A 14614-nucleotide genomic window follows, 5' to 3' on the forward strand; every position below is an offset into this window, starting at 1 on the left:
GAAAGACTCTCGAGAGCTAGAGGCTTTTCGAAGGAGGCAGCCAGAGCGATTGCTAGAGCAAGGAGGACATCCACTCTCAAAGTCTACCAGTCGAAGTGGGAAGTCTTCCGAAGCTGGTGCAAGTCGAAATCAGTATCCTCAACCAGTACCTCTGTAACTCAGATAGCTGACTTCCTTTTATACCTAAGGAAGGAAAGATCCCTTTCAGCTCCCACGATCAAGGGTTACAGAAGCATGTTGGCAGCAGTCTTCCGTCACAGAGGCTTAGATCTTTCCAACAACAAAGATCTACAGGACCTCCTTAAGTCTTTTGAGACCTCGAAGGAGCGTCGGTTGGCCACACCAGGTTGGAACTTAGACGTGGTACTAAGATTCCTTATGTCAGCAAGGTTCGAACCACTTCAATCAGCCTCTTTTAAAGATCTCACTTTGAAGACTCTTTTCCTCGTCTGCTTAGCAACAGCTAAAAGAGTCAGTGAGATACACGCCTTCAGCAGGAACATTGGATTTACATCTGAAACTGCTACATGTTCCTTACAGCTTGGTTTTTTAGCCAAAAACGAACTCCCTTCTCGTCCTTGGCCCAAATCGTTCGATATTCCAAGCCTTGCTAATTTGGTTGGAAATGAACAAGAAAGAGTACTATGCCCTGTAAGAGCTCTTAAGTACTATTTGAGACGTACTAAACCATTACGTGGACAGTCAGAAGCTTTATGGTGCGCCATTAAGAAACCTTCTTTACCTATGTCGAAGAATGCAGTTTCTTATTATATCAGGCTTTTGATTCGAGAAGCTCATTCCCATCTGAATGAGGAGGACCATGCTTTGCTGAAGGTAAGGACACATGAAGTTAGAGCTGTCGCAACTTCAGTGGCCTTCAAACAAAACAGATCTCTGCAGAGTGTAATGGATGCAACCTATTGGAGAAGCAAGTCAGTGTTCGCATCATTTTACCTTAAAGATGTCCAGTCTCTTTACGAGAACTGCTACACCCTGGGACCATTCGTAGCAGCGAGTGCAGTAGTGGGTGAGGGCTCAACCACTACATTCCCCTAATCCCATAACCTTTTTAATCTTTCTCTTGAAATGTTTTTTATTGTTGTTTTTTGGGTTGTCCGGAAGGCTAAGAAGCCTTTCGCATCCTGGTTGATTTGGCGGGTGGTCAAATTCTTTCTTGAGAAGCGCCTAGATTAGAGGTTTTGATGAGGTCCTTTAGTATGGGTTGCAACCCTTCATACTTCAGCTCCTAGGAGTCGCTCAGCATCCTATGAGGATCGCGAGGCTCAGTAAGGAAGACGTACTTAAAAAGGCAGAGTAATTGTTCAAGTCGACTTCCTTACCAGGTACTTATTAATTTTATGTTTGTTATTTTGAATAACTGCTAAAATGAAATACAAAATACTTAGCTCTTAATGTTAACATATATGCTGGTCTCTACCCACCCCCCTGGGTGTGAATCAGCTATATGATCACCGGGTAAGTTTAATATTGAAAAATGTTATTTTCATTAGTAAAATAAATTTTTGAATATACTTACCCGGTGATCATAAATTAAAGGACCCACCCTTCCTCCCCAATAGAGACCCAGTGGGCCGAGGAGAAAATTGGTTCTGTGTTGACATGGAGTACTTGAGTACCTGCTCGACAGATGGCGCTGTTGATGTACACCCCCACCTGTATAGCGATCGCTGGCGTATTTTGTCCTTAGGTTTTTCTGTCGGGCAGCAGAGCTGACAGCTATTTGATCACCGGGTAAGTATATTCAAAAATTTATTTTACTAATGAAAATAACATTTTATTAAAATGTGGCTTGCAATCATTGATTTACAGGTAAATATAAAGTTGTTAGTAAGGATGCTATTCTAATACTTCCAAAATACTTTATTGCATCAGTATATAGACAAATTGTTTTTTCCTAAATCATATACAGTATTTAATTATTTTTGCCATCTTTGTTGCGCGATTGATTGATTTGAAATTTTCTGGCATCCTGACATCAAAGGTCATTGACGCCAATATCGTTTATTATAAGTAAATAATAATTATTCTTTGTTCCAACACGAATACTTACCTCGAACTACTTTCTTAGGAGTTACCTGTAATCTCCTCTCTACCGACCAGAGTTTTGTGTAGGATACCCTCAATCCCGTTTTCTATGCAGGCCTACCCCGGCATTAGAGAATGTGCCCTGAGGGTAGGCTTTGCGCTAGGTCGAGGTCCGCTTGGGTCGATAACGCCAGTAAGTTCTCTGGTCGCGACGTGTCACCACGTCGCTCTCGTTCTTTCTCGACCCTTTGTGTGCGCCGCGTGTCCCACGTGTTTCCCGCGTGGTAACTTGTACTTATCCCTTGTGCTCCTGTGTGTTCACTTTCTGCCCTTGTGCTTCCTCAGTGTATTCCTTGATTCCCTGCGTTCCTGTGTCTTGTGTTTTGTGCGATATGGAGCAAATCCGCCGTTGTCCTGGGCCTAGAGCCGGTAAATCGTGTGGAACGTTTCTCTCCAAACCTGAAGTGGACCCTCACTCCCTTTGCTCTTCCTGTAGGGGCAAAGTTTGTTCGACGTCGGATACGTGCCCCGAGTGTGTTGGTTGGAGTGATATCCAGTGGGTGCGTTACGGCACGGAAAAGAGAAAATCGTCGAAACGTTCACCCAGGAAGGCTAGTGTTTCTTCGCCGCTACCGTCGCCCAGTGAACGGTCTGATAGGGCTTCTGTCTCGCCGTCCCCTACCCAGAGTAGGGGCCGAGGTAAGTCCATCGTGGGGAAAGAACCGAGCGTTCTTCCCCAGGAATCTGGTGATTGTGCAGTGGGGATTGCGGGACCTTCGCGGGCTAGTGAGGAGCCCGGTAGTGCTGTGTCAGGGTGCTCTGGAGACTCGGCCCTTGTGCTTGGGGGCACGTTTCCTCCGATGACCCCTTGTGGGGTAGTAACGTTGTTTCTGTGTCTTCGCCCCCGTCGTGGGCCTGTGTTTCAGGTTCTTCGGCAGGCGGCGACAGCCGGAGTAAGTTAGGTTCCGCAGGGAGTGATGCCTTCGGGTGGAAGCTTCCGAAGACACCCTGGATTCCTGGTTCCCTAGTGTTGGGCGCCAAACCTCGTTCGCAACCCCGCTCACGGAAGTTCCCGAGGAATTCCTGCTACCTTCTACCTCGGGTACGCAACGAGTCGCGAAGTCCCCCGCGGTTCCCGCTCCCGCCCGCCGTACGGGTGAAGAAGCCAGGAGGAAACATCGACGTCGGAGGGAGCGTTCCCGTTCAAGATCGCGGTCCAGATACAGCAGGAAGCGCTCCCATTCTCCAAGAAGAAAACACAGGAGGAGTAGGTCACCCGATGGCGATTGGGTTTTCGTACCCCGTAAAGCAGAGATACGATGTTCCCCGGACCGGCGGTCCAAGGATTTCTCGCCTAGGAGACCGTCCTCCAAGCACAGTTTTGACCCTCGCAGGCAGGTTCGCGAGAAGGACTCTACAAGTAGGCATAAGACCGCGAAGCCTCCGGTTCACCCCGCCCAGCGGGGGGAACCGCGCTTCCTTACGGGCAGCCTGGCCGAACCAGCCCAGCTGGTGCGGCCCTCGGACCGGAAGGAACGGTTCCCGCTGTCGGGTCAGCCCACGGGATCCGCGTCCTCGTCCCCCAGAGACGTTGAGCTGACACTAGTCCTCGCTGGGTCGGCGATGCCTGTGCTAACCCCCGCCCCTGGTGCGGAAGCCTCCGCCGAAGAAGACCAGTACCTCGGTAGGGGAGTGCCCCTTGGGTCAAGAACGAGGCGCCCGGTGGGTGTGCCCGGTGACCCGGCTCCCCGGGCTCAAGCCGAGGCTTCGGCTGACGGTAGGAAGGGTTCCCCGACGGAGGACTCGGCCTATAGAAGAGTGATTGGCCTTATCAGGAGGCATCACAAAATAGAAGAACCAGCAGCTACCGACGAGGACTATTGGAGGTCCAGCCTTATACGGTTAATGCAGGCCCCTACCCAGCCTAAGACCTCCCTGACTCTCCCTCTAGCCCGGGATCTCGTCCTAGGACAAGAATACGTAGATAAAGTGGTGGCTAGTAATGCCGAAGCCCCCAAGACTCAGAGTTCTTCTAAATTACTCCAGGGGCTCAAGACGCAGGGCAAGGTCTATGTACCTGAAGGACGTCGACCAGGAGCCTGCAGGAGCCTGCAAAGTAGAACCTTCTCTTGACATCCTGGGCCAGGGTGTCTTGGAGGACAGAGCCTCTTCAGCCCCAGTTTGTTTTTCTCCATCGGAGGCCGCCATGATGGAGGAAATGTCGAGGGACCTGGTGCACGCCTCCTCTTGGCTAGACTGGTGGGCTTCCACCTTAGTAGGGGTGCAAGCCACGTTTGATCCTACGGACCCGGAACAGCAGAACCTCCTGAGGGAACTTATCACCTCCGGGGGCAAGACGCTAAAGTTCCTGACATACCATTCTCTCGCCCTGACAGCGAATTGGGTACTCCGCAAGAGGGACACCAGCCTGGCAAAGGTGTCCCGAAAGGTCCCAGACAGGGAGGCGCGGGCCATGAGGAGCCTTCCCTTGTGGGGTGACTCCTTGTTCCCCTTAAAGGACTTAGAAACCATTATGGAGAAGGTGTCTAAGAGAAAAGAATTAAGCACCCCCAGGCCTACGCCTACAAGGAGACCGCCCTACAAGAGGTCAGTCTCAGACAGTGCTGCGACGGCTCAGGCTTCTCCTAGCATGACGAAGAGAGAAGCTCCTTCTTCCTCCTGGTCCTCAGCACCTCAGCCCCCCCGTAGGGGGGCCCCAGCAGCTTCAGCCTCCTTTAGGACAGGTTATTCTGCCTCCAGGAGAGGCCGTTCAGGCCGCTCCTCCAGAAGGAGATAGAGTGGGAGGCCCCCTATCCCTGCCCAAGCCTCAGGTTGGGGGATGCCTCAGACTATTTTGGCAAGCATGGAAGGCTCACGGAGCGGAGCCCTGGACAGTGTCCGTACTGAAGGAGGGCTACAGGTTACCGTTCTTAGCAGAACCACCCCCTCTAATCCCAGCCATCCGGGCGGAGTGGCTGGTCCCCAAGGATCCGTTGAAGAAGACCGCCCTTCAAGAGGAAGTGTCCTCCATGTTGGAGAAGGGCGCCATGGAGGAGATTCTACACCCAGGCCCGGGTTTCTACAGTCGTCTGTTCCTGGTAGAAAAGGCGACGGGGGTGTGGAGGCCGGTTATAGATCTGTCGGCTCTCACCAAGTTCATAAAGAAGACAGACTTCAAAATGGACACTCCGAAGTCAGTCCTACTGTCCTTGAGGGAGAAAGATTACATGATGACCATAGACCTCAAGGACGCCTACTTCCAAATTCCGGTCCACCCCTCGAGTCGAAAGTTTCTCCGGGTGAAATGGGGTTCCCAGATCCTGCAATTCAAGACCCTTTGCTTCGGATTGTCAACAGCGCCCCAGGTATTCACGAGAGTCTTCACGACTGTCTCAGTGTGGGCTCACGAACGAGGCATTCGCCTCATCCGATACCTGGACGACTGGTTGCTTCTTTCCTCCTCGAAGGAACTCTTGAAGGAGCAAGGGATGAAACTTCTCCAGTTTTGCAAGGATCTGGGCATCGTGATCAACCCGGAAAAATCAAACCTATCCCCCTCCACCAGAATGACCTACTTGGGGATGACGCTGGATACCATTCTGGGAAAAGCTTTCCCTTCAGAAGACAGAATAGACAATCTCATGGAGATCATTCGCCCGTTCCTATCGGGCCACCCCAGGAGAGTGAAGGACTGGCAAAGACTGATAGGGCATCTGGTGTCGTTGGAGAAACTGGTTCCCCAGGGGAGAATCAGACTCAGAGCCGTCCAATGGAACCTGAAGAACCTCTGGTGCCAACTGGACTCACAACAAGTACTAATCCCAGTTCTACCAAACACGAGGCCCTCCCCGGAATGGTGGTATTGCCGGTCGAACTCACTCAAGGGGATGCCCTTCGCGAACGACCCCCCCGAGTTACTGCTGTTCACAGACGCCTCCAACCAGGGATGGGGAGCCCATCTCCTCGACGAGACAGCAAGAGGAACCTGGATGGACAGGGAAAAGGAACTCCACATCAATGTCCTAGAGTTGAAGGCTGTCCAGAAGGCTTGCCTACACTTCGCAGATCTACTAAGGGGAAACACTGTGGCGTTGATGTGCGACAACGCCACAGTAGTAGCGTACATAAAGAAGCAAGGAGGTTTGAAGTCAAGGGAGTTGTGCGATCTCACCATAGAGATTCTAGATTGCGCAGAAACGAACCAGGTTGTGTTATTAGCAAGGTTCATCCCCGGGAAAAAGAACGTGCTGGCCGACGGCCTCAGCAGGGTGGGCCAAATAGTAGGGACAGAGTGGTCCCTCCTTCCGGAAGTAGCCAAGCTCATCATCCAACGTTGGGGTTCCCCGGTGATGGACCTCTTTGCAACCAAACTGAACGCCCAACTCCCCGTATATTGTTCTCCTGTACCAGATCCGAAGGCAGCCTTGGAGGATGCCTTTCAGCACAGGTGGGACAACCTAGACGTGTACGCTTTTCCCCCCTTCACGTTGATAAGGCAAGTGCTCAACAGAGTAAGGACGGCCCGAAACTTAAGGATGACTTTGGTAGCGCCCTGGTGGCCGGAGAGAGAGTGGTTCGCAGACCTAAAAGACCTGGCGAGTCAACCTCCGTGGCCACTCCCCGACAGGTCAGACCTTCTACACCAACCACATTTTCTCAGATTTCACGACAACCCACAGTCTCTACGTCTTCACGCCTGGAGACTATCGAGCGACTCCTGAAGAAGGAAGGGTATTCATCAGCTACTGCTAAGAGAATGTCGCTATACCTGAGAAGGTCTTCAGCTGCAGTCTACCAAGCTAAGTGGGCCTCCTTCACGAAGTGGTGCGCTTCGAGGCACATTAAACCCCTCAAAGCCTCAGTCCCAGACATAGCGGATTTTCTGGTATATCTCAGAGACAAAATGGGAATGTCAATCTCAGCCATAAAAGGGGTACGGGCCGCCTTGGGCCAAGTCTTCCTCCTGAAGGGCATCGACCTGGGTTCCTCTAGGCACATCTCGATGCTTGTCAAGAGCTTCGAGCAGTCCTGCCCCCCACAAGCAGCTAGGGTGCCTCAGTGGGACTTAGCTAAGGTCCTGAAGATGTTGAGTGGCCCCCCCTTCGAACCTTTGAAAGATATCTTAGACAGGGACCTCACTCTCAAGACAGTCTTCTTGCTAGCCTTGGCGTCCGCTAAGAGAGTAGGAGAGATCCATGGGCTGTCTGTTGACGTCTCTCATTCAAGGGGGTGGAAAGAAGTATCTTTCAAGTTCGTTCCTTCTTTTGTGGCGAAGACCCAGAACCCAGCTGTCTGGGATCCTAAATTCGAAGGTTTCTCCATACCAGCCATCCCTAAGACTGGTAATGCTGAGAATTTAAAATTGTGCCCGGTCCGTGCCGTTAGAAAATACCTTGAAAGAACGGCTCATCTCCGGCCAGGCATCAAGAGCCTCTTCGTCTCCACGGGTGTTACCAAGAAACAAGTATCCAAGAACACCATCTCCTTCTGGTTGAGACAAGTTATTGCCAGGTCCTACAAGGAGGAAGATCTGGCCGTGCCAGGCGTCCCCAGGCCTCATGACATCAGGGGTCTGAGCATGTCCTTAGCCTTTGAGAAAAACATGGCAGTGGGTCAGATCCTTCGGGCAGGTACTTGGTCTAACCAGTCGACTTTTACTGCCCTTTACCTCAAGGACTACTCGAGGAAGTCCTTAGACGGGTTCTCCATTGGGACAGTCATCTCCGCTCTTCAAGTGGTTTAAGGGTAAAAGCCCCAGGCTCAATCGCGGATAGCAAACCGGGAGACACAGGTTCGTTTCCTTGCAACCTCCCCAGTTGTTCCCTATCCTCATCGGAGATAACCATCTTGTACCATTGGATAACACGTTCTTCGCAGCTACGTTACTGGATGCAACATCAGAAGAAGTTTTTCAAAGGGTGAGTACTTAGACACTAACGTGAGCTCTTTGTGTAGTTACCCTCTCGTCCGTTTTCTAGTATGTACCGTTATACCTAGGCCTCTTGGCCTCCGCTTACTGGGTCTGTAGGTCAGAATAGCACTCCCGCCTCCTAAAGTGTAAGTCTCCTAAGAAAGTAGTTCGAGGTAAGTATTCGTGTTGGAACAAATCAAAAATTTTAAGTAATTTTTATTTTTCCTAACATACTTACCGAGAACTACTTTCGGGTAATGGCCCTCCCTTCCTTCCCCGAGTGCCTCTCTGCCCTTGCAAGTATTGTGCTACATCAATAGAACTTACTGGCGTTATCGACCCAAGCGGACCTCGACCTAGATCAAAGCCTACCCTCGGGGCACATTCTCTAATGCCGGGGTAGGCCTACATAGAAAACGGGATTGAGGGTATCCTACACAAAACTCTGGTCGGTAGAGAGGAGATTACAGGTAACTCCTAAGAAAGTAGTTCTCGGTAAGTATGTTAGGAAAAATAAAAATTACTTAAAATTTTTGATATTAAAACCATAAAAGCAAATATATCATTATAAAAGTTAAATAGCTTTCAAAAGACATACTTCTGAAATAAATCTAAAAATGCTGCTAGCATTGTACGACACTTCATGTCCAAGAATCTTGGCAAGGATGAACCTGCCATCCTCTCCTCGAGCCTCAAACAGATATCTATTTCTTTCCGTGCTATAAGTCAGGCATTCAGTCATCAAATGCCTCACTGTCAAGAGTATCAACACTCTTCACAATATGGTTGGTGTTGACCAGTTAGCAGAAACTTATGTGTCATCAGTGTGTGACCTATGTGGAGATGGCAAAGAATAGTCTCCCACTTTTGGGGCATCATGTTACACTTTATTATTATTATTACTATTATTACTATCCAAGAAACAACCCTAGTTGGAAAAGCAAGATGCTATAAGCCCAAGGGCCCCAATAGGGAAAAATAGCCCAGTGAGGAAAGGAAATAAATAAATGAAGAGAACAAATTAACAATAAATCATTCTAAAAAAAGGCAACAACGTCAAAACAGATGTCATATACAGTATAAACTATTAACAACGTCAAAAACAAATATGTCATATATAAACTATAAAAAGATTCATGTCCGCCTGGTCAACAAAAAAGCATTTGCTCCAACTTTGAACTTTTGAAGTTCTACTGATTCAACTACCCGATTAGGAAGATCATTCCACAACTTGGTAACAGCTGGAATAAAACTTCTGGAGTACAGTACTGCATAGTATTGAGCCTCAGGATGGAGAAGGCCTGGCTATTAGAATTAACTGTTTGCCTAGTATTACGAACAGGATAGAACATTCTTTATATCTCTTATCTTATTTTCAACTAAACTATCCCAATGCTGCTGCCAATTATTATAAATAAAATTCTTAATTGTAGGTAAATATCGTTACAGGGAATGGGATACCTTCTTGGTAGCAACTCAGCTGCAGCATTCTTTGCCAGTGAATCTGCCTCCTCATTTCCAGACACACGCACGTGTGTTGGAACTCAGCAAAATCAAACTGTTATACTTTTCAGACTAATAATGAAAAGCCAAGGTCATGTTTTGATTGGCATATGTTTATATGTCTGTGCGTGTGTGTTTGTGATTCGCTTAACTCAAAACTATTTGTAGATTTTTGGAGTGATTGGGTCAAAGGTCAAGGTCATGAAAAGGTAAAAAACGAATAGCAAAACTCAAAAACTATTTGACTGAATTTCATGAAATTTGGTGGGATGATTGGCCATGATCCAAGGATAATTTCATTAGATTTTGGGAGTGATTGGGCCAAAGGGTTAAGGTCACGAAAAGGTAAAAAATGTCTTTTTGCTGTATCGTGGCCAATTTTTATCTGATTTCCATGAAACTAGTACCAAAATGTGCATAAATCAATTGCCTATCTTCTGATATACTAAATATAGTGATGTCATTACCCTTGTTTGTGTATCTATTTGTTTGTATGTCTGTCTGTGTGTTTGTGATTTGCATAACTCAAAAACTATTTGACCGCAACTCATGAAATTTGGTGGGATAATTGGCAATGATCCAAGGACAATTTGATTAGATTTTGGGAGTGAGTGGGTTAAAATTCAAGGACAAGGTCACAAAAAAAGTAAAACATCTTTTTGCCATATTGTGGCCACAATTTTTATCTGATTTGCATGAAACTTGTTTGTATATCTGTGTTTTTTTTTATTTGCGTAACTCAAAAAAATATTTGACCTAATCCCATAAGGTTTGGTGGGATGATTGGACATGATCCAAGGAGAATTTCATTAGATTTTGAAAGTTATGTAAAGGCAAGTTAACAAAAATGTCAAAAACATCTTTTTCTTATATTGTAGTCTTTTTTATCTGATTTGCATGAAACTAGTGGCAAAATGTGCATAATTAAATTGCCTATCTTGAATATACAGCAAACATGATACAGGAAAAGGTATGCACTCTACAGAGTGCCCATTCTAGTTTTAAGTTGTAATTGCCACTTTGCATGAAATAGTAATTTGTATGCTAAAAGGTTGATACAGAATTGTACAGTAGTAATTATTTTGGATCTACTTACATAGATTATGCTTTAGCTATCAGTTTCCTGTAATTTATATAGTTGAATTATAAGTACTGATTTTCCTTGCAGATCAACTATCTGGAGCCTTGAAGGATATGACTAAATCCCTTTGTGAATTAGAATGTTTACTGGAACCCCGTTCCAACCAGCTAACCACTACAATTAGCCTGTTGGATGATTTAAAAACAAATTCTCAGCTTGCACAACAGTAAGTAATCTTAGTTTTTCTGTGATTTGAATAAATTTAGGTACTCCTAAAGTGAATTTATACAAATTTAGATTGGTGAAATTGTGAAAGTAAGTACAGTAACGTTAGCTTTTCTATGGGATTCTGATAAGAAGTCCACACAAATCTGAATAATTTGGAATTGGAAACCTATCTTCACCATCCCTTAACCTTTTGAAGCGCAGTAAATATACAGGAGATGGATCAGTTTAAGTACTTGGGGTCTGTTGTTGCAGCAAATGGTGGAGTGGAAGCAGATGTATGTCAGAGAGTGAATGAAGGATGCAAAGTGTTGGGGCAGTTAAGGGAGTAGTAAAAAATAAAGGGTTGGGCATGAATATAAAGAGAGTTCTGTATGAGAAAGTGATTGTACCAACTGTGATGTATGGATCGGAGTTGTGGGGAATGAAAGTGACGGAGACAGAAATTGAATGTGTTTGAGATGAAGTGTCTAAGGAGTATGGCTAGTGTATCTCGAGTAGATAGGGTCAGGAACGAAGTAGTGAGGGTGAGAACAGGTGTAAGAAATGAGTTAGCAGCTAGAGTGGATATGAATGTGTTGAGGTGGTTTGGCCATGTTGAGAGGATGGAAAATAGCTGTCTGCTAAAGAAGGTGATGAATGCAAGAGTTGATGGGAGAAGTACAAGAGGAAGGCCAAGGTTTGGGTGGATGGATGGAGTGAAGAAAGCTATGGGTGATAGGAGGATAGATGTGAGAGAGGCAAGAGAGCGTGCTATAGATAGGAATGAATGGTGAGCGATTGTGAGGCAATTCCGGTAGGCCCTGCTGCTTCCTCCGGTGCCTTAGATGACCGCGGAGGTAGCAGCAGTAGGGGATTCAGCGTTAATGAAGCTTCATCTGTGGTGGATAACGGGGGATAGCAGTACCAGCCAAACTCGGTCGAGTCCCTTGTCAGGCTGGGAGGAACGTAGAGAGGAGAGGTCCCCTTTTTTGTTTCATTTGTTTGATGTCGGCTACCCCCCAAAATTTTGGGAAGTGCCTGGTATATGAATATGCATGTCCTTACTGGTTAAGTGTCAGAGAGGAAAGAAACTGCACAAACACTAACTTCATCAGCCACGGGAGGGTTATGGGTTTAAGTGGAACAGAGATTTCTTTTTCTTCTGTTGTGTGTGTAAAAGATTGCAGTAAGACATTAAGGCTAATATTAAAAACCATAATGAGTTTGTATTGAACAAATTATTTTTTGAATTTAGAATCGTTTTTTTTATAATGACAATTACCAATATACTTACTCATTATTCTTTGTCTTTTCAGGTATGAGAGAGAAGTAAATCAGGCTGCCAGGTTAGCAATACAAGAAGCATCCATACAAATAGTCACCAAGAGAACAGATTAAGATTCTGAGAGGTTTGTTTTTAGGCATGTAAATCTTTCAACTGGAACTAGTTTTCCTCTTCAACTGGATCCAGTTTTTCTTTTCTTAAGCTGTAATTTTCTTGCTGGTGGCTTCCAACAGTCGGTTTACAAACTATCTATTATGCAATGTTTACACATTGAAAATCAATTTATAAATACAGTATTGAAATTTATTTGACTATTTTATCTACCAAGGCAATTCCCCCGATTGGCGGGTAGCCGACATAAAAAGAACAAAAGGGGAACTTTTCTTCTCAGCTCCTACCAGTCTGACGAGGGATTCAGCCAAGTTTGGTTGGTACTGCTAGGGTGCCATAGCCTCACCTCCCCCGTTATCCACCGCAAATGAAGCTTCATGTGCAGAATACGTTACTGCTGCTACCTGAGCAGTCACCAAGGTGACCGGAAGAAGCAGGAGGGTCTATCGTAACTACATCACAATCGCTCGTCATTCATATAGATTGTGACAGTAATAGAACTCATAATTTCAACATATATTTTATAATACAATACCTCATAGATTAGATATGAATACTCCCACTCAAGGTAACCCTGTAGGTGAACACAAGAGCAGAGAACTTGTGTCAAAACCTGTAAAGGAAAGAGCTTTCATGATGATTTGTATACTATTTTTTTTTTCTATTATTAGGTGGAGCAGAAAGAAACAGGAAATTTTTATAATTAACCTTAATGAAGCATAACATGAAGTAACCATTAAACTTGGTAAACACTAGTGTACCTTATAACCTTTGTACTAAAGGGTGTTGAAGTAGTCTATGTCATAAACACAAGTTGACCATGTCCCTTACTTTCTCTACCATTAATAGCATATTGATGCACTCTCAGGTTTGCATTTGGTCATGTTTACTTTTGATAAATATCATACATACATATACCAAAGGCACTTCCCCCAATTTTGGGGGGTAGCCGACATCAAAAAAAAAAAAAAAAAAAAAAAAAAAAAAAAAAAAAAAAAAAAAAAAAGGGACCTCTACTCTCTACGTTCCTCCAGCCTAACCAGGGACCCACCCGAGTTCAGCTGGTACTGCTAGGGTGCCACAGCCCAACCTCCCACATTTCCACCACAGATGAAGCTTCATACTGCTGAGTCCCCTACTGCTGCTACCTCCGCGGTCATCTAAGGCACCGGAGGAAGCAGCAGGGCCTACCGGAACTGCGTCACAATCGCTCGCCATTCATTCCTATTTCTAGCACGCTCTCTTGCCTCTCTCACATCTATCCTCCTATCACCCAGAGCTTTCTTCACACCATCCATCCACCCAAACCTTGGCCTTCCTCTTGTACTTCTCCCATCAACTCTTGCATTCATCACCTTCTTTAGCAGACAGCCATTTTCCATTCTCTCAACATGGCCAAACCACCTCAACACATTCATATCCACTCTAGCCGCTAACTCATTTCTTACACCCGTTCTCACCCTCACCACTTTGTTCCTAACCCTATCTACTCGAGATACACCAGCCATACTCCTCAGACACTTCATCTCTAACACATTCAATTTCTGTCTCTCCATCACTTTCATTCCCCACAACTCCGATCCATACATCACAGTTGGTACAATCACTTTCTCATATAGAACTCTCTTTACATTCATGCCCAACCCTCTATTTTTTACTACTCCCTTAACTGCCCCCAACACTTTGCAACCTTCATTGACTCTCTGACGTACATCTGCTTCCACTCCACCATTTGCTGCAACAACAGACCCCAAGTACTTAAACTGATCCACCTCCTCAAGTAACTCTCCATTCAACATGACATTCAACCTTGCACCACCTTCCCTTCTCGTACATCTCATAACCTTACTCTTACCCACATTAACTCTCTACTACCTTCTCTCACACACCCTTCCAAATTCTGTCACTAGTCGGTCAAGCTTCTCTTCTGTGTCTGCTACCAGTACAGTATCATCCGCAAACAACAACTGATTTACCTCCCATTCATGATCATCCTCACCTACCAGCTTTAATCCTTGTCCAAGCACTCGAGCATTCACCTCTCTCACCACTCCATCAACATACAAGTTAAACAACCACGGCGACATCACACATCCCTGTCTCAGCCCCACTCTCACCGGAAACCAATCGCTCACTTCATTTCCTATTCTAACACATGCTTTACTACCTTAGAAACTTTTCACTGCTTGCAACAACCTTCCACCAACTCCATATAACCTCATCACATTCCACATTGCTTCCCTATCAACTCTATCATATGCTTTCTCCAGATCCATAAACGCAACATACACCTCCTTACTTTTTGCTAAATATTTCTCGCATATCTGCCTAACTGTAAAAATCTGATTCATACAACCCCTACCTCTTCTAAAACCACCCTGTACTTCCAAGATGGCATTCTCTGTTTTATCCTTAATCCTATTAATCAGTACTCTACCATACACTTTTCCAACTACACTCAACAAACTAA

The 14614-nt window shown here is 45.9% G+C and overlaps 1 protein-coding gene across 2 annotated transcripts in view; it reads left to right on the forward strand.

Moving 5' to 3' along the window:
• The window catches only part of LOC137648772 (uncharacterized), an 84854-nt gene extending 72197 nt beyond the window's left edge, over positions 1 to 12657 (forward strand). The window contains exons 10-12 of one of the 2 annotated variants that reach the window (XM_068381908.1): positions 10629 to 10767; positions 12065 to 12157; positions 12425 to 12657. In XM_068381908.1, coding sequence (XP_068238009.1) covers positions 10629 to 10767; positions 12065 to 12146 — 221 coding nt within the window. In that variant the 3' untranslated portion in view covers positions 12147 to 12157; positions 12425 to 12657. Of the gene's footprint in view, positions 1 to 10628; positions 10768 to 12064; positions 12340 to 12424 lie in introns of those variants that run through there. The other variant, XM_068381907.1, reaches the window with a different exon arrangement.
• The last annotated feature ends 1957 nt before the right edge of the window (positions 12658 to 14614 follow it).

The sequence above is a fragment of the Palaemon carinicauda genome, chromosome 10 (genome assembly GCF_036898095.1).
Source record: "Palaemon carinicauda isolate YSFRI2023 chromosome 10, ASM3689809v2, whole genome shotgun sequence".
NCBI classification, from domain to species: domain Eukaryota; kingdom Metazoa; phylum Arthropoda; class Malacostraca; order Decapoda; family Palaemonidae; genus Palaemon; species Palaemon carinicauda.